Source organism: Aspergillus welwitschiae, assembly GCF_003344945.1.
Source record: "Aspergillus welwitschiae strain CBS 139.54b unplaced genomic scaffold BDQ94scaffold_12, whole genome shotgun sequence".
NCBI lineage: Eukaryota > Fungi > Ascomycota > Eurotiomycetes > Eurotiales > Aspergillaceae > Aspergillus > Aspergillus welwitschiae.
This window is the reverse complement of record NW_020798706.1, coordinates 304,051-324,278: the sequence shown is the minus strand read 5'-3', so window position 1 is coordinate 324,278 and position 20,228 is coordinate 304,051. Positions and strand designations below refer to the sequence as shown.

Here is a 20,228-nt window from a genome sequence, read left to right as displayed (position 1 = left end):
TTTGTTTCAGGTGTATAGACAGCTATATGGCAGGAGGATCCGACAAGCATTTTTAGTATAGCGCACCAGTCTTAGAACCTGGGATCTCCTTGCCATTGAAGTGTAGACTTTTCGTGATCCTTGCTGCCGTCATTAAAGTTTGAAGTCCCCGTTAGGCCGATCAAGATTAGTAGTCCCAGTGACGGGTTGTCTGGCCACAGTCTCTACAAGGTCGGTCTTTAGCTTGGCGGATTTATCGGAACAGAGCTCATAGACTGTTGAGAGGTTGAACACGAGACTCGAGAACGAGTGATTTGTGTGCACCAGTGACTCAAGGACCTCACGTGCCTGTGGCAGGGTTAAGCACGGGCTTGGTGGTAGGTAATCTCAGGGGAATATGACTTACTTCGTTCAACCTACCAGTGTACAACAAGCACACCGCCAGGTTCTGCGAGATCATGGACTCATCGGGTCTGTGTTCCTCGTTGCCAAGTAAGGCGCGCCATTCAGCCACTGCGTCGTCGTACCGACCCTCGGCCATACTGAGAAGCGGGCGGAACACGGTGTTCCCGGCATCGCTCTCTTCGCCACACACCTGCCTCGCAGCATCAAGATCGCCAATTATGAGCATCAAAAGTACTTTCCTCAGTTTGTTGATCTCGCTTTCCGACTCCGCCATGCGTAAGCTAGCGAGTGACCTCCTGGCGGCATCCAAATCCCCCATTTCAATGAGCGCGTTCACATTTCTCATCCCGAGGTCAGACAGTCGTTCTCTCCACAACTTACGCTCTTCGGGGTCCATATCTGGCCGCAGAATCTCCCTTCGCGCTTCCAAGCCAATCTCGTAGAGTCCACCGATGCCCCTACGTGAGTCGCCGAACCCAATGCTCTGGAGTCTGATAGCCAACACCCGTAGGGGCCATGGTACGATGTGACGAGGATAGTTTGAGTGCTTATCAGACGTCCCGGAAATCGGTTCCACATAATAGAATGCGGAGCTCAGGTCTTCAAGCGCCTTTGATTCTTGCGCTGCAATGATCGTATTTCCAGATAGTTGCAGACACGCTAGCCGAGTGTAAAAAAGAGCAAAGATTCGTTTGATGTCAGTAGCCGAGATCAAAGAAGATGTTAAGATCGTTCCACACAAGTAAGCGGCGAGCAAAAAGTGGCCTTCAGCCAGAAGCCGTTCAAGAGTGGCCAGGCTTGTGGACAGCGATTCATCTGACGTTGGGGCAAGGAACTCGGAGCGAAGCGCGTGCGGTATTTCTACCTGAGAGAGAGAATGATACACATCATACCGAAGTAGGTACGAGAGGTCTTTCTCCACTGTTGGTGGCAGTTCATCCGGCCCCAATGGGTCCAGTCTGCTAAATGAAGCGCCGGTAAATCCACCATCGCCTGCTGTAGCTGGTCTTGGGGATGCGGCTGTGTTCACCGTTTCGGAGCCGAGCGGGCTTGTAATTGTTAGTATAGACCTAATTCATCAAGCAGATTCGCTGCTCACTCATCTGGCTGATCTAGAGGGCCCTTCGTCGTGCTACGCGGCCTTGAAGCTAGGACGAATCAGCCTTGTATTCTTCAGATTGCCGATGATACAACAAGCATCGAACATTAATGCTCCTTACATCTAGAGACATTGCGGGTGTGTTTGGTTGGCGAAGCATCCATAGCTGTAGCAATTAAAAAGGCAACAGTAATTGATGATTAGCCTTGCGAAAATCTCTTAAGGCTTATACTCAGTCCCCACGGTGAAAATCCTTCTGTTGGGATTCGAAGAGCTCCTTATCTAGGAACCGGGGAAAGTTGCTGGCAGCATAATAATGCGGGATCCCCGACCTCAAAGGCGGAAGAGGCCATTCTGCCGCGCGGTGAAGGGATCGGCCCGGACAGACAAACTGGCCCCATTCAAACCGTCAATCGCGTCTACTCCCGACTAGTAATCTTAAGTAGTAGCCTCACGATCACCAACCGACCATACTTCCCACTTCTATATAAAGGCTGTTCCCGGCATCGCACCACAGTTGCTTTATACTTTTTGATTTGAATCGTTACCAAAGTTTTACCGGTATCCTGCACCTTCGTCCGGCACCATGACTCTCGCCGAGGAGCTCCGCTCGAGAAACTTCAGTACGGACTTGCCTTGTTTACCTGATTTATTCTTTGACATGCGAAGCAAGGGATAACTAACAACTCATCACTTAGGTATCTACGGACAATGGTTTGTACCGCTCTTCTCTGTTCCCTTTCTCGCCCGCTGCTGCCCAACTGTGCGCCTTTGCAACATTTGCGAAAACAAATCATGGTTGCCTGGATCTTCAGCGCTTGGCGCTGTCATGAAAGGACCTCCATCAGTTGCCGCCTTGGGCAACCGTGTACTCTGAATGATTGCGCATAAATTTTGGGGGACTGCGACAACAATGGAGCAATAATTATGGCGTCTACCGGACTAGTTTGCTAATCGATATCTGACGTAGGACGGGCGTGATCTGCATCGTCTTGTGCTTGGCTCTCGGTATCGCCAACATCTTCTCGTTCGACGTCGTGATCATCATCTTTAGTGTTCTGTGCCTGTAAGTACTCACCTGAATTTCTTACACTGGTCTCAGACGCTTACAATACACAGCATCTCTGGTTTGATCCTCATCTTCGCCGAAGTGCCCTTCCTCCTCAGAATATGCCCCACATCACCGAAGTTCGATGCATTTATCCGACGCTTCACCACAAACTGGATGCGCGCTGCAATGTATACAGTGATGAGTGTTGTGCAATGGCTTAGTCTTATCAAGTCCGCTACCAGTTTGATTGCGGCTGCCGTCTTCCTACTCATTGCCGGTTTATTCTATGCGCTGGCGGGTCTCAAGAGCCAGGAATTCGTCGGCAGCAAGACTTTGGGCGGCCAAGGTCTTGCGCAGATGATCGTTTAAGACTATGATCAGAGATGTGATCTATGAAGCTAAGGTACGCCCATTCGCCTGCCATGCGGCTATTGTATATGCCGTCTTCAGCATGCGTCCTCCGAGCTCGAAATGAGCCAAATGTAGTTGTATGCTAATCATCTCCTGCAGGTGACTAACATGGAACTGAAAAAGAGACGGCTAGCAGAACCATCTCTGGGCTGAATGCGCCACGATTATGAATCGACTGTGCTGTTCTTGACGCTGCCGAGCAGGGTCTTGTACTCGTATAGCATACTGTTTTGAGAAATTGGGACCCTTACGGCTCGAGCTACTGAAGCTTCTACTCATGCTTTGTTGATCTTTCTTCTTTGTTTTGTATTTCCAGTCCTGTTCTTGCTCTTGAGACTTGCTCAAAAACTGTTGCAATGAGTTTTAGATGAATCATGTAATATTTACCATCTCGCCCCAGCGAATACCCGATTAGCATCCTGGCGATGAATGAATGGAATTGTTTGCATAAATTCTGCTGTAGGGGCCGTGATCTATGAATACGCTCCCCACCGCGGAAACAAAAATGAACACATCTTAAATGAAGCGATCTTCTATACTACTAGTAACTAGTTACATTTGGGTGCAGGATTCGTGTTGTGCCCGTGATCGTGCATAGCTGACTCAGCGGTGAAGTTATCCCCAGATAAGATAAGCACAACTCATCCAAGCGAAAACCCTCAAAATTCGACTCCGCCGAAACAATCGAAATCCCACACGCCGACGCCGAACCGCTACGCCAGACGACGTGCCCCCTCTCCTCCCCACCCATCCCCCCCGACCGTTTGCCGGACAATTTCCTACTCGTCGACAGACGTACTTCTATCGCAAAATGTCCTACGAAGAGCGCGCCAACGCGCACCCCAACCTGGGCGACGAGTCCGATGTGGAGGAGGAAGCGCTTGTCAACGACTACCGCGAGCAGGTCAACTTCGATGATGGCATGAGCGAGTTGGACAGAACGACATCCCTTGGAGGTGGTTCCCAGACGCAGGACCTCCAGGCACAGCTCGCTGCTGCTGCCACCCCGCTCGAGTACCAGGCTACCCTCGAGACCAAGTTCGCAAGCTACGACAACTACTGCAGCCTTTTCCACTACATCCTGAACTCTGATGGTCCGGTTGAGCTCGAGGTTCCTTCTGTATGTACTACTCCGTCTGTCAGGAGCGGCGGGCAGCGGCTACGGCTGCAGCTATATTTGATACACGCTTCGCTGCCTTGATCTGCAATTGTGTGCGGTTGATTCGCCGCGGTTGATACACTGTGCTAACTAGCCCATTTTATTGTCAATAGTACTACTGGGCCTGGGATGTCATCGACGAGTTCATCTACCAGTTCGAATCTTTCTGCCGCTACCGCAACCGTGTCGCTCGCAGCGGCTCCAACGAGGAGGAGGCCCAGCTTCTCCGTGAGAACCCGAACACGTGGGGTTGCTACTCCGTGCTGAACGTCCTCTACTCCCTCATCCAAAGGTCGCAGATCAACGAGCAGTTGGCTGCCATCAAGCGTGGTGAGGACCCCTTGGCGTTTGCCGGAGAGTATGGCTCCCGCCCTCTGTACAAGATGCTGGGATACTTCTCCATCATTGGACTCCTGCGTGTCCACTGTCTGCTGGGTGACTTCAGCCTTGCCCTCAAGACTCTCGACGACATCGAGATGAACAAGAAGGCCATGTTCGCCCGTGTTATGGCGGCCCACTTCACCACCTACTACTATGTCGGTTTCTCCTACATGATGATGCGTCGCTATGCCGATGCCATCCGCATGTTCAGCCACATCCTGGTCTACGTTTCCCGGACCAAGAACTTCCAGAAGGGTGGCAACAGCTACGATGCCATCGCCAAGAAGAACGACCAGATGTACGCTCTCATCGCCATCTGTGTCGCTCTCCACCCCACTCGCCTGGATGACACCATCCACTCCGCCCTGCGTGAGAAGTACGGCGAGCAGCTCAACCGCCTGCAGCATGGTGGCCCCGAGGCCCTTCCTCTGTTCGAGGAGCTCTTCCGTTCGGCCTGCCCCAAGTTCATCAGCCCCACCCCTCCCGACTTCGAGAACCCGGCCCTCAACGTCGACCCTGTTGACCACCACACCGCCATCTTCATGGATGAGGTTAAGAACACCCTGTACAACCCTACCATCCGCTCCTACCTGAAGCTCTACACCACCGTGGACCTGAAGAAGCTGGCTGGCTTCTTGGAGGTCGAGCCCGAGAAGCTCCGCTCTTGGCTCCTCATCAACAAGCAGCGCAGCCGTCAGGTGCGCTGGGTTGAGGGTGGTCTTCTGGAGGGCGAGCCGGTCAACGCCAACGACCTCGACTACGCTCTGGAGAACGACCTTATCCACGTCAGCGAGACCAAGGCCGGACGTCGTCTGGTGGACTGGTACCTCAGGAACCTTGCTCGTGTCTACTAAGTCCGAGTACGCTACAGCGACCCCTTCTTGTGTCAAGGCGCATATCCCTCCGTCTTTTGACTTAAGATATGCGTCCGGTCTGTAACAAGACCCACGAGGGGTACTCAATCTCAGCAAGGAACCACGAGAGACACTTTGAAGTGCAAACGGAAAGAAGGGGGTGTGGTCCAGGAGATATCATCAGCTGGGAAGGGGATCGTCGGAAATCGAGTCCAAGTCGTGTTTTTCGAACGGGTCATTTACCCTCTCAGCTTTGTGGCCCGTTCACTCTCACGTCTTCCCCACCCTACCAACATCATGATTTTTTTTTATCTTATCTATTTATTTATTCTGTCCTCCGCTTCCATATCTTGCTTCGATTGTCCATGCTTCTCATTACTCAGGGGGTTGGTTGCACAACCCTTGACCATCCTGGTTATACGGGTTTGGAGTCGACAAAAAGAATTCTTTATTTCCTTTTTGTTTCATATTTGAGGAAATGTTCAAGGCGTATCCCATTATGCTTGTGTTTGGTTTTGCTTCCGGTTCGACACGGTCTGGTCTGTGTGCATCGAGCTGTTTGTGTCTTAGCTAGCAGAGGACAGACAGGGATGTAGAATCTGCATGATGAAATAGATGATGACTTAAGCATATGTTTTCCACAAAATATCTATAGTAAATAAGAAGAAGCAAGGCGTGGGGGTATAGCATTACTCTATCTCATATTCTAGTATGATACACATATACAGTTGAAGTTGGGTCCAGGAATGATACCTATCTAGCTAGGTCCTCATTCAGTCCTGAACATCAAAACTCGTCCCGCATCCACAGTTACTCGTCGCGCGCGGGTTATCCACAATCTTAAACTGACTTCCAATCAACTCCATCGTATAATCCACCGTACTGCCCGAAAGAAGCTCCAGCGATGGCTCGTCCATAACTACTTTAGCTTCGCCGGCGCCCGCTGCCTCCGCCTCACCTTCCTCAGGCTCGGCTGCGAAGATAGTATCTTCCTCCGCATCGATCTTGGATGCGGCCTCCAGGGACATCAGATATTGGAATCCATGGCATCCACCGCTTGTGACGGTGATGCGGAGATGGTGGTAGGGGTTTTCTTCTTTAGTGATGGAGGGGGATGAAGAGGGGTCTGTTATTTCGCGAAGACGCTGTTGAAGACATGTTAGTTTGTGGTTTAACAAGGTCACTTCAGCGAGTTAAAGAGCTAAAAAGTAATATTGTTCCCTCCGGAGGAGGGAAAAAATTGCAAAAACATACAACAGAAGGGATTCGCTGGTGGTCACCCACCCAACTACTAACCTCCCGGCGTGTGGCTTAAGTACGGCTGAGCGGACGGGAAGCCCTGTTCTCCACACCCTGTGGTCGTATGTACTTGTTTCATACTTCAAAGGGCTTATATTGTGGCTGACAGTAAACTAGCTCCGGTGATCCGGCGCATTTGTTGCCAATGCGCCTGACTCCGTTTCGCTCTCTGAACTCAACTCAAGCCGTACCATCGCCACATTTTCGCAATCCTCCTTTGGAAATGTACAGTATATGTATGCGGGGATAGAAAAAGGAAGGTTGTTTCAACGTACCTCCGCAGCCCTCGGCGAGATATTGATCAACAAGTCCTTCCCATCTTCATCAACTCTCGGGTTTTGTAGCACCTTGGTAGCTGGCCGGATGCTCGTAGTAGAAAAGGAAGAGCGTTGTCCGAAAGCGTCAAAGCGGAATACTGATCGTGATGATGACGAGCTCGCCCGGGGGCAAAGGAATCTAGGCCGGAGCGTGGATCGCTGGGAAACGGTATCGCAGAAAGATGCGGAGAAGCTCAATGTCGGCAACGTTGCCGGGGAAAGTGCAGAAACCGCGGTGCGAGGAGAATGGGAGCGAGAGATCCGGCGGGCGGCTGTTGAGAGGATCGGACGGGACATGTTTGTCGTCATAGAGGGGAGAGTAGGTGTTAGGAAAGGCGACTGAAGGAGAGCTTTTGGTGAAAGAGAATGAAGATTGGATTGATAATATGATCGGAGGCTCGGAGCAGCCATCGAAAAGTAGGTATTATTGTCGTTAGTCAGAGGGTTCGGGATGACGCCATTGGTCGATCGGGGACCGGCAAGAAGCGGCAGAATCGAGATAATCGCGGGGAACTTCTTTGGTTTTGCTTGACAGTTCCATTGACTGTAGCTTCTTCTTCTCTGATGTTGCCTATGGTTGTATAGTAGACGAGGGTTTTGGATATATTCATTTTATTTCTCTTCGCCAGTGCATAGTACTCCCGTCATACCGAGGGAGATTGTGAATCATGAGTTCTCAACTTGGACATGAATCGAGCGTCAGCTCCCCGCTTTCTTACAAGACTGATAGCAATGCCTTCACCAGGGAATATGCAGAGTCTCTGGATGCACAGGACCCTTTGCGTGATTTCCGAAAGGAATTTATTATACCCTCTAAAGTTGATCTGAAAAGGAAAACTTTAGCAATTGACGATAGTTGTACGTGTCGTAGCGTCATTATTATATTGTCTTGGTGTCACTAACCAATTGTCCTCCCATTAAGCCAAGGATGAGTCTGACCCCAGGTGTATATATCTCTGTGGAAACTCATTGGGCGTTCAGCCTCGCAATGCCCGCAAGTACATTGATTATTACCTACGAACATGGGCTATCAAGGGCGTAACTGGACATTTTCTCCCGCACGAGGACCAATTGCTTCCACCATTTGTTGACGTCGATGACGCGGGTGCGAAGCTCATGGCGCCAATTGTGGGAGCTTTGGAAAGTGAAGTGGCAGTCATGGGCACGCTGACGGCGAACCTACACTTCTTGATGGCGAGCTTCTACCGCCCGACCCAGGAGAGGTATAAAATTATCTTGGAAGGAAAGGCGTTCCCAAGTGACCATGTAGGTTCAGATTCGACGATTATTTGAAGAGCAAGCACTTAATTCATTGAGTATAGTACGCTATCGAGTCACAAATTCGCCACCACAATCTTCGCCCAGAGGATGCCATGGTTCTCATCGAGCCGGAAGATCGCTTGAAGCCGATTCTGCGAACGGAGCAAATCCTCCGGGTTATTGATGAACATGCCTCAAGCACAGCGCTTGTGCTCCTTTCTGGTATTCAGTTCTATACAGGACAGTACTTCGATATCGAGAAGATTACCGCGCATGCCCAATCCAAGGGGATCCTCGTTGGCTGGGACTGTGCGCATGCAGCAGGCAATGTTGACCTGCGCTTGCACGACTGGAATGTAGATTTTGCTGCATGGTGCAATTACAAGTACCTCAACAGTGGTCCGGGTGGGATGGCAGCTTTGTTCGTGCATGAGAGACATGGCCGAGTCGATATGGACAAGGTTGGCAGTGATGAGGAGCCATTTCGTCCGCGCCTCTCAGGTTGGTGGGGAGGCGACAAGAAGACTCGCTTCCTTATGAACAACAGTAGGCTTTTTTTCTAATACTGTTTACCTCAGTCACTAACTGAGGACCGCAGACTTCCTTCCGCAGACAGGTGCTGCAGGATTCCAGCTATCCAATCCTTCCGTTCTGGATATGAATGCGGTTGTGGCGTCACTTGAGTTGTTCAATCGGACGTCAATGGCTGAAATCCGACAAAAGTCCTTGAACGCCACTGGCTACTTGGAGCATCTCCTTCTGAACTATCCTGCAGACTTCCCCACTGGGAAGCGACCTTTCTCCATCATTACACCTTCGAACCCAGCAGAACGTGGTGCACAACTCAGTTTGCTATTGGAACCGGGTCTTTTGGATAGCGTCTTGGAGACACTAGAAGAACACGGGGTTGTAGTCGACGAAAGGAAGCCCGACGTCATCAGAGTTGCACCGGCACCTCTGTACAACACGTACACGGAGGTGTGGGAGTTTTGCCAGATCTTCTTTGAAGCCTGTCAGAAGGCCTTGAAATCACGAAAATAATTAGCGGAGAGATAAGTATATTGGCTTGCCAAGTCCGGATTGGTTTCTTCCTTATATGCCATCTTGGATATATAACGTTAGTATTAACTATTAGCTAGGACACTAGACAGATATGAATGAATCTACATAGTAGTACCCAACATACAGAACATAGTAGTACCTGTTACTTTTAGGTTGGAAATTTGAAGCACCATATGATACTGCCCATCCTATATGATAAAGATATATAATATCGAAGACGACATTAGTCGTGCCAGCCTTACCATATCCAATTATCATGGCAGCTTTCTTCCAGATGACTATAGCTTCGTATTTCTTAGTTAACACAGCATCGAACATACACTCATCCTGAACAGTCATCTCAATCATCCAAAAGCAAAATAAGCACGCTCCAACGGTTGCCGTTCTGACTCCCAAGCCAGCCAATCCGATCTTGTGGTCCTGTCGCAATGTATTAGCAATGAACAATATCCAACCAAGCGCATTTCCATGCGGAAGACGAGAACAAGACACGGAGATCACGTACGGTAAAAGTCCCATCGCATTAACCTTCCAAATTCCCAAACACAACAGCACCAGTTGCATAACGACATAGATCGCCTTCACGCCGAGAAGCTTCCCACGCGTGCCCTCGGTATCGAACTTGGCGAACACCGTGTTGGTATTGATCAGGCCCTGGATGGGGCCCTTGAACAGCATAAACACCATCATGATACTGAAGATCTGTAGACTGTTTCCGGACATGTACATCATGATCGCGTTCATGGGGATCTGCTTTGAGGGGGCGAGGGCAATTTCCCATGCCTTCTTGAGCTTCAGGGTATCGGTTTCAATGGGTTTGGACGGAGCGGAGGTGGTTGAGGACTGTTGGGCGCGGTTCTGGATTGGATGCAAATGTCGCGTTAGTATGAGCTGGAGTGCAGGAGAGGGGATGAGCATAGTAATTGATGAAGAAGACATACATTCTTGCCAGCAATTTTTCTGGAAAAGCCTGGAGGATCAGGGATGCTGGCAGCCTCTTTGGATGGGCGTGGCATGGGGGTGTTCATTCTCACCACCCATTGCGGCGGCGGTGGAGGGGGCAGAGAAGCCATGATGAACTGTGAGAGTCGAAAGTACTCTCAGTAATTAACTTCCTCGTGCCTGGGAGATATGACGCGATAGAGAGGTAGAGAAAAGGATGATGCCACAAGCCAGCCCGAGCTTGGAGATGAGGAGGGAGCGATTAGAGTGACGATGATCCGGCCGGAATCGATGGATGGATTTCTCCACCAGCGCGGAGTTGGCGGCGCCCGATCCACTCCTGATTCTCACGCTGCCTCTCCAAAGTTGGTCCAGTCGACGTCGGTTTGGAATTTACGATCATCAGGGACAGAGAGGACCCGGGGTTATTTTGATTGAGACTAGGTAAGTACAATATCGCGCTCTCGAAAAGACTTATTTCCCCCTGTGCCAGTCACGCTAACGAATCTAGTCTGCCCCCCTCCGATGCATTGAAGCTTCGGAGCAGCAGACCAACCAGCCAACTAGTCCACCGATCGTGTTCCCCTTGAAGCTCTTCGACGCCCGTGAACGGCTTCCCTTGACGACATTAAGACGAGATCACTTGCGATTTTACGTGATAGCAGACTTGGATCAGAGGATTGGAGGATCGTGAGCCTGCACCATGAGTTCCAGCGGGGGAGATGCGAAGTTGTTCGCCAGGGTGAGTACTTAATGTGCATTGGCACTGCTCTCCTTCCTGCCGCTCAATCGGACCATCCATACATGGCGTGCAAGAGCCCTTTGGCGTGTGCTTATCTTCCCGCCGCTTCCCCTCATGCTGCTCGCCTTGTTCACATGAGCCAGCGCTGGCTTTGTCTTTCCCTTCTGCGGGGGAACTTGTTCGCTATGCTCCTTATGCTGCTTCCCCCGAATCCCCTCCTCCTGGCTGGCCCCCAAATACCCCAAATATCCCCCTAGTTCGGACTACATCCTTGCATTATTATGTTCCTCAGCGTGGTTCCTTATACGGCGCAATATGGCTCACCATTTTCTCGTTCCAAACAGGGCAAAGTCGCCGAGTTGCGACAGGAGTTGAACAGTGGGGGGAAGAAAGACAAGAACCACTCGGCCAAGAAGATCGCGCTCAAGAAAATCGTCGCTAATATGACCATGAGCAATAATGATATGGTTGCTTTGTTTCCCGACGTGATTGGTTGCATGAACTTGCCCAGCTTGGAAATCAAAAAGATGTACGTCTGCCAGAAGATACTGTATCGCATCTTGTTGTATGGGGACTAAGAGTTTGTCTCACTACAGGTGCTTTCTGTTCCTGGTCAATTACTCGAGAGCGAAACCCGAGGTTGCGCTCAAAGCCTTGCCGTTCCTCATCGATGTGGGTGTCATCCTTTACGCTTGGGGGATGTGATTGCTAACCCGAACCATCTAGGATATGGAGGACTCAAATCCCCTGGTGCGTGCCCTGGCACTACGGACCATCTCCTACATCCATGTCCGCGAGTTTGTCGAAGCGACGGTGCAACCGGTTAAGCGACTGATGAGCGATATGGATCCGTACGTGCGGAAGACCGCCGCTTTCTGCGTCGCGAAGCTCTACGAGCACGATAAGAAGATGGTCGAGGCGTCAGATCTGATTGATCGGTTGAACAGCATGCTCAAGGATGAAAACCCTACGGTGGTTTCTAGCGTCCTGGCGTCCTTGGTGGACATTTGGGGTCGCAGTGAATCGATCTCTCTGACTATCGACTACACCAGTGCCTCGAAGCTCGTTTCGATCTTACCAGACTGCTCTGAGTATGTGGCCGTGCTCTTGTGTTTGCTGCAGGTTACTGACGTTGCGTAGATGGGGCCAGTCTTACATCCTCGAGGCTTTGATGTCCTACGTCCCTCAAGACTCCGCAGAATCACTGTTGTTGGCAGAGCGAATAGCCCCTCGCCTGTCACACTCCAACTCTGCCGTTGTCCTGACTTCTATCCGCGTTATCCTCTACCTCATGAACTACATTGCCGACGAAAGACATGTCACCTCCCTTGCGAAGAAGCTATCACCACCCCTTGTCACTCTTCTCTCCAAACCACCAGAAGTACAGTATCTGGCCCTCCGAAATGCCATCCTTATCCTGCAGAAGAGGCCCGAAGTGCTCCGCAACGATATCCGCTGCTTCTTCTGTAACTACAACGATCCGATCTACGTCAAAGTCACCAAGCTGGAGTTGATCTTCATGCTAACCACCAAGGAGAACATTTCCGTGGTTCTTGCAGAACTCAGAGAGTACGTTGGTCCCTCTCTTCCTCTGGCCCTAGTCACTAACAGTTCCATAGGTATGCGACCGAGATCGATGTTCACTTCGTGCGCAAGGCAGTGCGTGCCATTGGAAAGCTCGCCATTAAGATCGAGTCCGCCGCAAAACAATGCATCGACACCCTGCTGGAACTGGTCAACGCGAAGATTCCCTACATCGTCCAGGAGGCGACGGTTGTTATCCGTAACATCTTCCGCAAGTACCCCAACCAATACGAGAACATTATCGGCAACGTGATTCAGAACATCGACGAGCTCGACGAACCCGAAGCCAAGGCTGCCATCATCTGGATCATTGGCCAGTACGCCGACCGCATAGAGAACTCCGACGGCCTCCTGCAGGACTACCTGGCCACATTCCACGATGAGACCGTTGAAGTCCAACTTGCCCTTCTCACAGCCACTGTCAAGTTCTTCATCCAACGTCCTACCAAGGGCCAACAGCTTGTCCCCCAGGTGCTCAAATGGTGCACCGAAGAAACCGACGACCCTGACCTCCGCGACAGAGGCTACATGTACTGGCGTCTGCTATCCACCGACCCCAAGACCGCGAAGCAGATCGTCATGGGCGAGAAACCCCCCATCAGCGCCGAAAGCGAGAAACTCGACTCCCGCACCCTCGAGGAGCTCTGCCTCAACGTCGGCACTCTCGCTACCGTGTACCTGAAACCCGTTCAACAAGTTTTCCGCTCCGCACGCACGAGACGCTTACAGTACAGCCCTGCGCTGCAGAAACCCAAGGAAGAACCCGGCAATGCTGTCTGGCAATTCCCTGCTCCGTCGCAATCCAACAGCCCAACCGCCGCCATGGCAGCCAGCGCATCTGCCCCCGCCGACATGAACGCGGCCGTCAACGCTGCCGACAGCTACTTCAATAGTGTTGGTACTCAGCAAATGGCTGCGCTGGACCTGGGCGGTCGTGAAGACGGCGGTGTTGGCGGTGGCGGTGCTCCCCAGACGCAATATGTTGTTACTCAGAACCAGCAGCAGGTGTATCAGCCGCAGCTGGCGGGTGGAGCAGCCACGGGTGAGTTGTTGTTGCTGTGATTGTATCAGTGTAACATTCTGTGCTTCTATTATTTTTCTTCCTGCTAGATAGGTTCTTAATTTTTTGGAGCGGTTTATCAATTCGCAGGCAGGGACTTGTGATGTACTCTTTTTCTGTCCTTGATTGTTCTTCTGTTTCTATTGGATATGTAGGTAATTATGCATTGTTAGGGCATGAATAATAAGATAAGACCGTGGTATGTGATACATCGATAGCATGTCGAGCATAAGCATGATGATAACTGTATGACTGCATCAATGTTGTGCTTCCAGAGCACAGCATCCCATTATCACCATACGAACCCAACAATAATCATGGTGAAGATGGACTAGCATAGTAATTAATCCCCATCCATACGAGCCAACCCACCCCGACTGCGCTTAATCCGCTCATCGAGACTATCCTCCTGAAGCTGTTTATGCAGCCCAGACACAAAGCGACCCTTCTCCGAGCGATGCTTCTCATCTTCTTCATGCTGCTTCTCTTCCATCGCAGTGACCTCCGCAATGCGCTGTCGACGAGCATCTTCCATCTCGCTCGCGTTCGCTTGCATCTCTGCTAGCTTGCGCTGTCGTTCTTCCTCTTGCTGCTTGCGCTTCTGCTCTGCTTCTTCGGGGCTGGGCTTGTCGCGGGTGTATGTATCTCTGTCTCGAGGACGATAGTCTCTCTTATCTTGGTGGTAGCGACTGGATCGGTCTCGGTCTCTGCGATCACGCTCACGGTCTCTGTCTCGAGAATCTCTGTGCCCATCGCTTTCTCTCCGATCATCGGCTCGCCGTCTGTCAGAGTGATGGCGATCCGCAGGGGATCGATCCTGTCGCGACTCTCGCCGGTCATACCGGTCTTCACGATCTCGATGATCCCGATGTCTGCTAGAGCGATGGTAGTCCCGATCACTGTCCCTCTCTCTTCTATGATCCCTCTCACTCCTCCTATCATCCCGATCATGTGTATCTCTCCGCCTCCTCTCCGGCGACCTCGACCGATGCCTCCTCTCTCTCTCCCTCCTCCTCTCCCTATGACCATCCCTATCCCTATCCCTCTTCTCTCCCTTTGAAGAAGATCCCTTCCTAACCTCCTCCCTAACCATCCCCTCCAACGCCGCCTGCTCCCTCTTCCTAATCTCCAACAGCGGATCCGCCAACACCTTGGCCATAGTATCTCTGGGATTTGCCTGCGCCACCGCACCACCACCTCCAAGCGTCGCATTAAACTCCGCCCCCTTCTTCAACCCCTCCGTCCCACCACCATCCTTCTTCAACAGAACGCCATCGATCCGTCTCTTCCCCAGAAGATACCCCTCCATTTCCTCCGCGTACATTCCTCCACCTGCTCCTCCGGCCCCAGGCTCCTGATACATCCAGTCCACGCGCTGGATCTGCTTCGGTTTCCCGGACCCTTCTTGTAGCCGCTGGAGTTCTTGGATTTGCCGCTCTTCGTCGCGCTCGCGCCGGAGCTGGTCGATGCGTTTGCGCTCTTCCAGCGCGCGTTTTTCTTCTGCCCATACGCGCTCTTGGTTTCGGAGGAGGGAGGGGTGCCATGATCTGTTTTGGGAGTGGTATCGCGTTAGCGCGGATGGGGGACAGAGAGGAGAGGAGGGTTGGGGGGAGGGGGATAGGTTTACTTCTTCAAGTTGAGGTCGCCGCCCATTTTGTTAGGGGAGGCTGGGTGGCCAGCTGGTTGTTCTGTGTATGTGGACTGGGGTGTGGATGGGTGGATGAGGAAGAAAGAGGTAGGTGTGAGAGGTGATGGATGGAGGTGAATTCCCGATGAGGAAGTATTGTATTGCCACTCACTCACTGCCGCTGCCTGATTTGCCGTCTTGTGCCTGAGGCATTAATATACTTACTACTACCTACGTTCGAACGGTGATTGTTTCTATGGTCTACAGCAAATGGACTTTACATAAAAGATGTATTCGCACTATGCAGTAAACGAATGACAAATTAAGCACATATGGATAACATCAATAGGTACATACAACAAGAATGTTAGTTAACATATCACAGAGGCAATCGAGGTTTGTCCGCCTGCGGTCCATGTACCAGCGGCATTAGATATACCAGAATCAAATCATTTACTCGTCTCTGCTCATCTCAACCCTTCACAGCACTTCACTTCTCTTCATACTGTACTTATTTCTCCCAGCCCACATAGCTCCGCGGCATCACTCGCCACACCTTGCATTCACCACTGCGGAGGTCGTTGAGCTTGAAGCTCTCCATCTTGACCTTCTTGCTTTCACGGCCCTGCTCCCAAGCACGGATCTTCTTCTTGGTTCCGTCCCAGTCAACCACAATGGCCACGTGATCAGGCTTGCCCACTTCCGCACTGTACTTCTGGTGCATCGTGCCGCGATGTCCCTGGAAGCGTGCGTTGCGGAAGCTGACAATATCACCGGCGCGAATCTCATCGTTCTGCTGCACAGAAGCATTGGCTAGATTCGAGTAGACCAAAGCGCCATACGCGCGTGTGCCAACCGGCTTAAGGGCATCCGACAAGGGACTAAGCACGTGCTGGACGAGGCCAAACGGAGTGCCGTCCGTAACGGTAGTGTTCTGAACGGAATTGGCCGTGGAGGCAATGTGAGTGCCGATCTGCAGATGTGCGTTCTCAAGTTGATCCTGGCGAGGCTGGATAGGAGGAGCCTCGTGGCGCTGCTCAAAGGCAACGTCCGTGGGATTCCGAGCGTCGAAGTTGACCGTAATCACCGTTTGCGAATGGTCCATGAAAAGAACGTAGATGTCTTTGGTTACCATGGTCTTGCCACCTCTCTTGGAAGAACTGGACTCCTCAAACTCAAGCAATATGTCCTTGCGGTTCTGAAACACGGGAGGGGGAGTATTGTGCTGCGTCCACCAGAGCGTATTCTCTGCCAGGTCTACGTCCATGGCGATGAAGCCTTGGTCCACGGACGGACGGCTGACATCCATAGAACGCCTCATGCTAGGCTGCGCTCTGGGGACATCGAGCGATGCACGGTTGCTACGTGGTGTGGGTGGGGGTAATGTGGGGGGCGGGGGCGCCATCGAGGTTCTCTTCTCAGACTGCGAGAAAGTTGACTCGGGGTGTGATTGCACTGGAGAAGCTTCATAGAGCTCCTCCGGTTCTTCCTCTGCAGGCTGGGAAGGGATCACAGGCGGTAGCTGTGGCGGCCCAGCGGGAACAGGTGGGGGCCCCCTTGGGGTAGGCAGTCCATGTTGCGGAGCATTGTAACGGTACGGATCGTACTCATCGTCATCGCCTCCGAAAGACAACTCTCGGTGGGGGGGCGGAGGAGGGGGTCCGCGAGGGGAATCTATAGAGGCCCTACCCGCACTCTTAGGAGGCTGGATTGGGGGTGGAGGAGGGACTGCCCTAGGGGCAGTCGGGGGAGGGGGAGGCGGAAGACGAGTCTGTGGCGGGCTTCGAGGAGATTGAAGTGAATGGTCGTCGGTCGTCGTCCCTTCGTCGAAGCTTGAATCACGCCCATGAGCTTTCAGTGCGTCCTTGAACTTGGCACCGGATGCAATATCAGTGTCGTAGTCGCCGTCATACTCGGTGACCTCGCCCTCTACCTCTTCGCCCGCTTGGCGAGACTGTGAAGTCACACTGGTTCGACTATCGGCAGTTGACCTCCGGCGAATATTGGCGGGCGGTGGTGGTGGAGCTGGTCGACTTTGAGCCGGGACGGGTGGGTTGCCTGGAATGGGAGGCGGAGGACGACTGAGTCTCTTATCTGCCGGAAGAGTGGGTGATTTCGGAGATGTGACATCGTACGTTGACGAGCGGCGAGAGTCTAGATGATCGGGGAGCGGAGGAGCAGGAACAGGCTGGCTTGGAGACTGATCGGCTGCCGCAGCGTTCAGGGAGAGATTTCTAGTGTGCAAGGAGAGCTCATCGTCCGATTCGTCGCCTGTGTCAGCAGGAGCAACGCCCTTAGGGGTGGCTTGATCTGTTCCAAGTTAGCATGTGCGGCAAAGGACATTGATACCATGAGAAACTCACGTCCGGGAACAGGGGGAGGAGACAGAGGCGCATCGTGAGGGACAGGAGGTGGAACTGGCCGTGTTTCGAGTGGCGGAGGGGGCGGAGCCGAGCGCTCTGTAAAGAGAGACTAGTTAGTAAGGTATACTAGGATCATAAATAATTTTCGTTCATACCCAAGGGCGCAGGTGGCCTGTCGGTGGATGTACGCCGAGGCGGTTCTTCCTCAACAACATCTTCGACATCGGCGACCTCGTGCGGAGGATGCTTCTCTGTCACAGGACTCGTCTGAGCCTCTTCCTCCTCCTTCTCCACGCTTGGGGTGACAGCAGGCTTGGCCACGTTCATCCCCGGCAGAGCCATGATCGGCACTGGAGGGGCAGTAGCTGGGCCGGATCGTTCATGCTCCCCGCTGGGTCTCTCGGCTTCCACAGGTGCCTTCGGCTTGCGAGGAGCTGCGGCTGGACGAGGCATGCCACCAGGAGGCCCGAAGAAGCCCATCATACCCATTCCACCGCTCATCTTGGCCATTCTTTCGCGAAGCTCCATCTTGCGCTTGACTTCGGGGTCTATCTCTTCCTCTTCCTCTTCCTCTCCTTCCTCGTCCTCTTCTGCACCTTCATCAACCTGAGCTTCGCGTTCTTCGGCTTTCTCCAACTGCCGAGATTCAGCTTGAGCTTCGTGCTGAACCTCCGCACGGGCACGCTCGTCATAGTCTTCCTTGCTCGTAGACGTCTCCTCCGCATCTTCTGTATCAGCGGCGGCTGAATCATCGGCATCGTTGGTATCGCTGACGAGCTCCCGCACTGGCGGGGGAGGCATAGCTGCTTGTGGGGCAGGCGGGTGACTACCTTTCACCGTCTCAACACTGTGGTCTCTCTCAGGCTCGCCAGATGGAGCGTTCTCGGGGGTCGGCTCTTCCACAGGCAGGGCTTCTTCGTGAGACTCGGTGCGCTTCTTGGGAGGAGGGCGCTTGGGCTTGTCCTTCTTCTGGGCAGCTTCAGCGTGACGAGCAGCTTGCTCCATCTGCTGTTTCTGCAAGAGAGCAATCCGCTCCTTCAAGCTAGTCGGCTTGGGCTGCTCCTCCGCACCTTCCTCTGTGCCTCCACTCGACAGCGGCCGAGTCTCGGAAACGGGCGGCTCCCTCGCCAGACGTTCTTGGACCTCAGGATCTTCCTCCCTTCTGTAGATCTTGCGGGGAGCTTCACGGGGCGGGGGTACGTATGCATCTCTACTGGGAGGTGCTGCAACGAACGGCTTCTTGACGAAGGAAGTGTTTTGGGCGCTCAGGCCACCCGGCTTGAAGGGTGCAATTGGGGGTGCTGCGGGTTTGTTGAAAGCAGCAATGCGATCCCTGAACGATGACCCAGTCGGCTTCTCCGCAACGGCGGGAGGTGGGGGCTTGGACGAGGGTTTGGGAGCCGGTTCGCTGATGTCATTTGCAGGGGGCTGAGGGACCGAGGCAGGTGCCGGGACAGATGCCGGGACAGATGCCGGGACAGGTGCTGGCTTCGGGGAAGAGGGAAGCTCACGGGTTGGTGATGCCAACGCAGGAGGCGGCGATTGAGGAGGTTGGGGCACAGCTGCAGGTGTGTCCTCCACTTCGGGTTCTAATGAGCGCGGGGGCTGGGTCGTAGGGGGCTCGACAGCAACAGCGGGCTCCGGAGGAGGCGGCGCAACGTCTGGTTCTCTCTTCGGTCGACTCGGGCGTGTCGGCCGCGGAGGAGCCGGAGGTTCATATCTTTCCACGAAGTTCTTGGGGAATATACCCTCTCGCTTGTGCCCCGACTCGTCGGTATACTCACCAAAGTACCATTCCTCGTCTTCCACCGCCGTCACGGTTACAACCTGACCGATGGCAAAATTAAGGTCGTCATCGTGGTCCGAAGCGTATTCGAAGACCGCTTTGACTGTGAACGGCGGACTGGACATCTGGCAAGTCGAGACGCTGTCAAAGCGGACGTGGTGGGGGGTGATAGAATGGGGAGCGGAGCGAGTGGGAGGCTGGCGGAATGCAAATGACACGGCAAAACAATAATAATTGCAGGTAGTGGAGCACTAGACTGGAAAGCGTCTAATGCAGACAGACATGTGCAGATATGCTTAACAGCGGGGTGGGAAGGTAAGCCGGTATGCTTTGGAGGGAGCAAAAATAACAATAATAATATGTCAGCCTGCTGGACTTGACTGACGTAGTCTGAGCTTTTAGTACCTCCGGAGATCGGAAACACCGCAAGGGGGGGGGAGGGGAGGTGGAGGAGGGGAGGTGAATAAGAAGAAAGAAGAATAGGAAGACTTACTGCAAGTTAAAGACAACAATGTCCACAGAGACGGAGAATATAGGAAATTAATGCACAAGGGTAGGGAAGACAAAAGGAAGGAGTGGGATGGGGGGTTGGTGATGTGGGCGGTGTTGGAAAGGGAGGGAGGGAACTGGAGAGTGAGGAGGAAGAGGGAAGAGGGAAAGAGGAGGGACGGAGAAGCAAAGAGGCACTGAGCACTACGACTACGACCACTACGTACTAACAAGTACTACGACACAACGACCAGAGTAACTGAACACTTCACAACTTCTTCTTGCCTGGCGGGACACTTGCTCCACTCCCGCGGCGATCGGCAGCTAATAAGATTGAACAGCCCGTCAGACACCAAAA

The 20,228-nt window shown here is 52.7% G+C and overlaps 10 protein-coding genes across 10 annotated transcripts; 5 read left to right on the top strand and 5 right to left on the bottom strand.

The window, feature by feature from the left end:
- Positions 1-31: 31 nt before the first annotated feature.
- BDQ94DRAFT_19564 (uncharacterized protein) lies at positions 32-1,766 on the bottom strand. The gene is made up of 4 exons (XM_026775190.1): positions 1,605-1,766; positions 1,484-1,532; positions 386-1,433; positions 32-327 (listed from the first exon to the last, which is right to left on the bottom strand). The coding sequence occupies exons 1-4, from the start codon at positions 1,645-1,647 to the stop codon at positions 133-135; spliced, it is 1,335 nt and encodes a 444-aa protein (XP_026627461.1). The 5' UTR covers positions 1,648-1,766; the 3' UTR covers positions 32-132.
- Positions 1,767-1,899: 133 nt separating this feature from the next.
- BDQ94DRAFT_141471 (Tvp18 family protein) lies at positions 1,900-3,456 on the top strand. The gene is made up of 5 exons (XM_026765842.1): positions 1,900-2,106; positions 2,182-2,197; positions 2,454-2,549; positions 2,603-2,937; positions 3,045-3,456. The coding sequence occupies exons 1-4, from the start codon at positions 2,070-2,072 to the stop codon at positions 2,901-2,903; spliced, it is 450 nt and encodes a 149-aa protein (XP_026627460.1). The 5' UTR covers positions 1,900-2,069; the 3' UTR covers positions 2,904-2,937; positions 3,045-3,456.
- Positions 3,457-3,638: 182 nt separating this feature from the next.
- BDQ94DRAFT_19539 (putative eukaryotic translation initiation factor 3 subunit EifCl) lies at positions 3,639-5,488 on the top strand. Its single transcript, XM_026775189.1, has 2 exons — positions 3,639-4,065; positions 4,218-5,488. Exons 1-2 carry the CDS (start codon positions 3,757-3,759, stop codon positions 5,337-5,339), a joined length of 1,431 nt encoding a protein of 476 aa, XP_026627459.1. The 5' UTR covers positions 3,639-3,756; the 3' UTR covers positions 5,340-5,488.
- Positions 5,489-6,014: 526 nt separating this feature from the next.
- BDQ94DRAFT_141468 (HesB/IscA family protein) lies at positions 6,015-6,704 on the bottom strand. Its single transcript, XM_026765841.1, has one exon. It carries the CDS (start codon positions 6,365-6,367, stop codon positions 6,113-6,115), a length of 255 nt encoding a protein of 84 aa, XP_026627458.1. The 5' UTR covers positions 6,368-6,704; the 3' UTR covers positions 6,015-6,112.
- On the top strand, positions 6,588-7,329 carry BDQ94DRAFT_141467 (uncharacterized protein). Its single transcript, XM_026765840.1, has one exon. The coding sequence runs from the start codon at positions 6,873-6,875 to the stop codon at positions 7,296-7,298; it is 426 nt and encodes a 141-aa protein (XP_026627457.1). The 5' UTR covers positions 6,588-6,872; the 3' UTR covers positions 7,299-7,329.
- Positions 7,330-7,500: 171 nt separating this feature from the next.
- bna5-1 (kynureninase) lies at positions 7,501-9,411 on the top strand. Its single transcript, XM_026765839.1, has 4 exons — positions 7,501-7,813; positions 7,878-8,221; positions 8,278-8,761; positions 8,814-9,411. Exons 1-4 carry the CDS (start codon positions 7,624-7,626, stop codon positions 9,254-9,256), a joined length of 1,461 nt encoding a protein of 486 aa, XP_026627456.1. The 5' UTR covers positions 7,501-7,623; the 3' UTR covers positions 9,257-9,411.
- A 1-nt stretch (position 9,412) lies between these two features.
- Positions 9,413-10,960, bottom strand: BDQ94DRAFT_141462 (ER membrane protein complex subunit 4). The gene is made up of 4 exons (XM_026765838.1): positions 10,727-10,960; positions 10,219-10,659; positions 9,783-10,135; positions 9,413-9,697 (listed from the first exon to the last, which is right to left on the bottom strand). Exons 2-4 carry the CDS (start codon positions 10,348-10,350, stop codon positions 9,622-9,624), a joined length of 561 nt encoding a protein of 186 aa, XP_026627455.1. The 5' UTR covers positions 10,351-10,659; positions 10,727-10,960; the 3' UTR covers positions 9,413-9,621.
- Positions 10,961-11,056: 96 nt separating this feature from the next.
- On the top strand, positions 11,057-13,778 carry BDQ94DRAFT_19510 (putative AP-2 adaptor complex subunit beta). The gene is made up of 5 exons (XM_026775188.1): positions 11,057-11,490; positions 11,558-11,633; positions 11,688-12,052; positions 12,102-12,530; positions 12,581-13,778. The coding sequence occupies exons 1-5, from the start codon at positions 11,243-11,245 to the stop codon at positions 13,605-13,607; spliced, it is 2,145 nt and encodes a 714-aa protein (XP_026627454.1). The 5' UTR covers positions 11,057-11,242; the 3' UTR covers positions 13,608-13,778.
- Positions 13,779-13,807: 29 nt separating this feature from the next.
- cwc25 (U2-type spliceosomal complex subunit CWC25) lies at positions 13,808-15,345 on the bottom strand. Its single transcript, XM_026765837.1, has 2 exons — positions 15,233-15,345; positions 13,808-15,152 (listed from the first exon to the last, which is right to left on the bottom strand). Exons 1-2 carry the CDS (start codon positions 15,256-15,258, stop codon positions 13,949-13,951), a joined length of 1,230 nt encoding a protein of 409 aa, XP_026627453.1. The 5' UTR covers positions 15,259-15,345; the 3' UTR covers positions 13,808-13,948.
- Positions 15,346-15,507: 162 nt separating this feature from the next.
- BDQ94DRAFT_19495 (SH3 domain protein) lies at positions 15,508-20,001 on the bottom strand. The gene is made up of 3 exons (XM_026775187.1): positions 17,751-20,001; positions 17,596-17,691; positions 15,508-17,542 (listed from the first exon to the last, which is right to left on the bottom strand). The coding sequence occupies exons 1-3, from the start codon at positions 19,504-19,506 to the stop codon at positions 15,744-15,746; spliced, it is 3,651 nt and encodes a 1,216-aa protein (XP_026627452.1). The 5' UTR covers positions 19,507-20,001; the 3' UTR covers positions 15,508-15,743.
- Between the last annotated feature and the right edge of the window lie 227 nt (positions 20,002-20,228).

Bases quoted from the DNA above. Each gene is read 5' to 3' on its own strand.
- BDQ94DRAFT_141471 (XM_026765842.1), top strand. From the start codon at position 2,070: ATGACTCTCGCCGAGGAGCTCCGCTCGAGAAACTTCA. The intron at 2,550-2,602 runs GTAAGTACTCAC...TACAATACACAG, and splicing joins ATCTTTAGTGTTCTGTGCCT to CATCTCTGGTTTGATCCTCA.
- BDQ94DRAFT_19495 (XM_026775187.1), bottom strand. From the start codon at position 19,506: ATGTCCAGTCCGCCGTTCACAGTCAAAGCGGTCTTCGAATACGCTTCG. The intron at 17,692-17,750 runs GTATGAACGAAA...CTCTCTTTACAG, and splicing joins CAGGCCACCTGCGCCCTTGG to AGCGCTCGGCTCCGCCCCCT. The intron at 17,543-17,595 runs GTGAGTTTCTCA...AACTTGGAACAG, and splicing joins TCCTCCCCCTGTTCCCGGAC to ATCAAGCCACCCCTAAGGGC.
- BDQ94DRAFT_19564 (XM_026775190.1), bottom strand. From the start codon at position 1,647: ATGGATGCTTCGCCAACCAAACACACCCGCAATGTCTCTAGAT. The intron at 1,533-1,604 runs GTAAGGAGCATT...GATTCGTCCTAG, and splicing joins CACCCGCAATGTCTCTAGAT to CTTCAAGGCCGCGTAGCACG. The intron at 1,434-1,483 runs GTGAGCAGCGAA...AACAATTACAAG, and splicing joins CCTCTAGATCAGCCAGATGA to CCCGCTCGGCTCCGAAACGG.
- BDQ94DRAFT_141467 (XM_026765840.1), top strand. From the start codon at position 6,873: ATGTATGCGGGGATAGAAAAAGGAAGGTTGTTTCAACGTACCTCCGCA.
- BDQ94DRAFT_19539 (XM_026775189.1), top strand. From the start codon at position 3,757: ATGTCCTACGAAGAGCGCGCCAACGCGCACCCCAACCTGGGCGACGAG. The intron at 4,066-4,217 runs GTATGTACTACT...TATTGTCAATAG, and splicing joins TTGAGCTCGAGGTTCCTTCT to TACTACTGGGCCTGGGATGT.
- BDQ94DRAFT_141462 (XM_026765838.1), bottom strand. From the start codon at position 10,350: ATGGCTTCTCTGCCCCCTCCACCGCCGCCGCAATGGGTGGTGAGAATG. The intron at 10,136-10,218 runs GTATGTCTTCTT...CATCCAATCCAG, and splicing joins GAAAAATTGCTGGCAAGAAT to AACCGCGCCCAACAGTCCTC. The intron at 9,698-9,782 runs GTACGTGATCTC...ACATTGCGACAG, and splicing joins AATGCGATGGGACTTTTACC to GACCACAAGATCGGATTGGC.
- BDQ94DRAFT_141468 (XM_026765841.1), bottom strand. From the start codon at position 6,367: ATGTCCCTGGAGGCCGCATCCAAGATCGATGCGGAGGAAGATACTATC.
- BDQ94DRAFT_19510 (XM_026775188.1), top strand. From the start codon at position 11,243: ATGTTCCTCAGCGTGGTTCCTTATACGGCGCAATATGGCTCACCATTT. The intron at 11,491-11,557 runs GTACGTCTGCCA...GTCTCACTACAG, and splicing joins AGCTTGGAAATCAAAAAGAT to GTGCTTTCTGTTCCTGGTCA. The intron at 12,531-12,580 runs GTACGTTGGTCC...ACAGTTCCATAG, and splicing joins GTTCTTGCAGAACTCAGAGA to GTATGCGACCGAGATCGATG.
- cwc25 (XM_026765837.1), bottom strand. From the start codon at position 15,258: ATGGGCGGCGACCTCAACTTGAAGAA. The intron at 15,153-15,232 runs GTAAACCTATCC...CTCCCAAAACAG, and splicing joins GGCGACCTCAACTTGAAGAA to ATCATGGCACCCCTCCCTCC.
- bna5-1 (XM_026765839.1), top strand. From the start codon at position 7,624: ATGAGTTCTCAACTTGGACATGAATCGAGCGTCAGCTCCCCGCTTTCT. The intron at 8,222-8,277 runs GTAGGTTCAGAT...CATTGAGTATAG, and splicing joins AGGCGTTCCCAAGTGACCAT to TACGCTATCGAGTCACAAAT. The intron at 8,762-8,813 runs GTAGGCTTTTTT...TGAGGACCGCAG, and splicing joins TCGCTTCCTTATGAACAACA to ACTTCCTTCCGCAGACAGGT.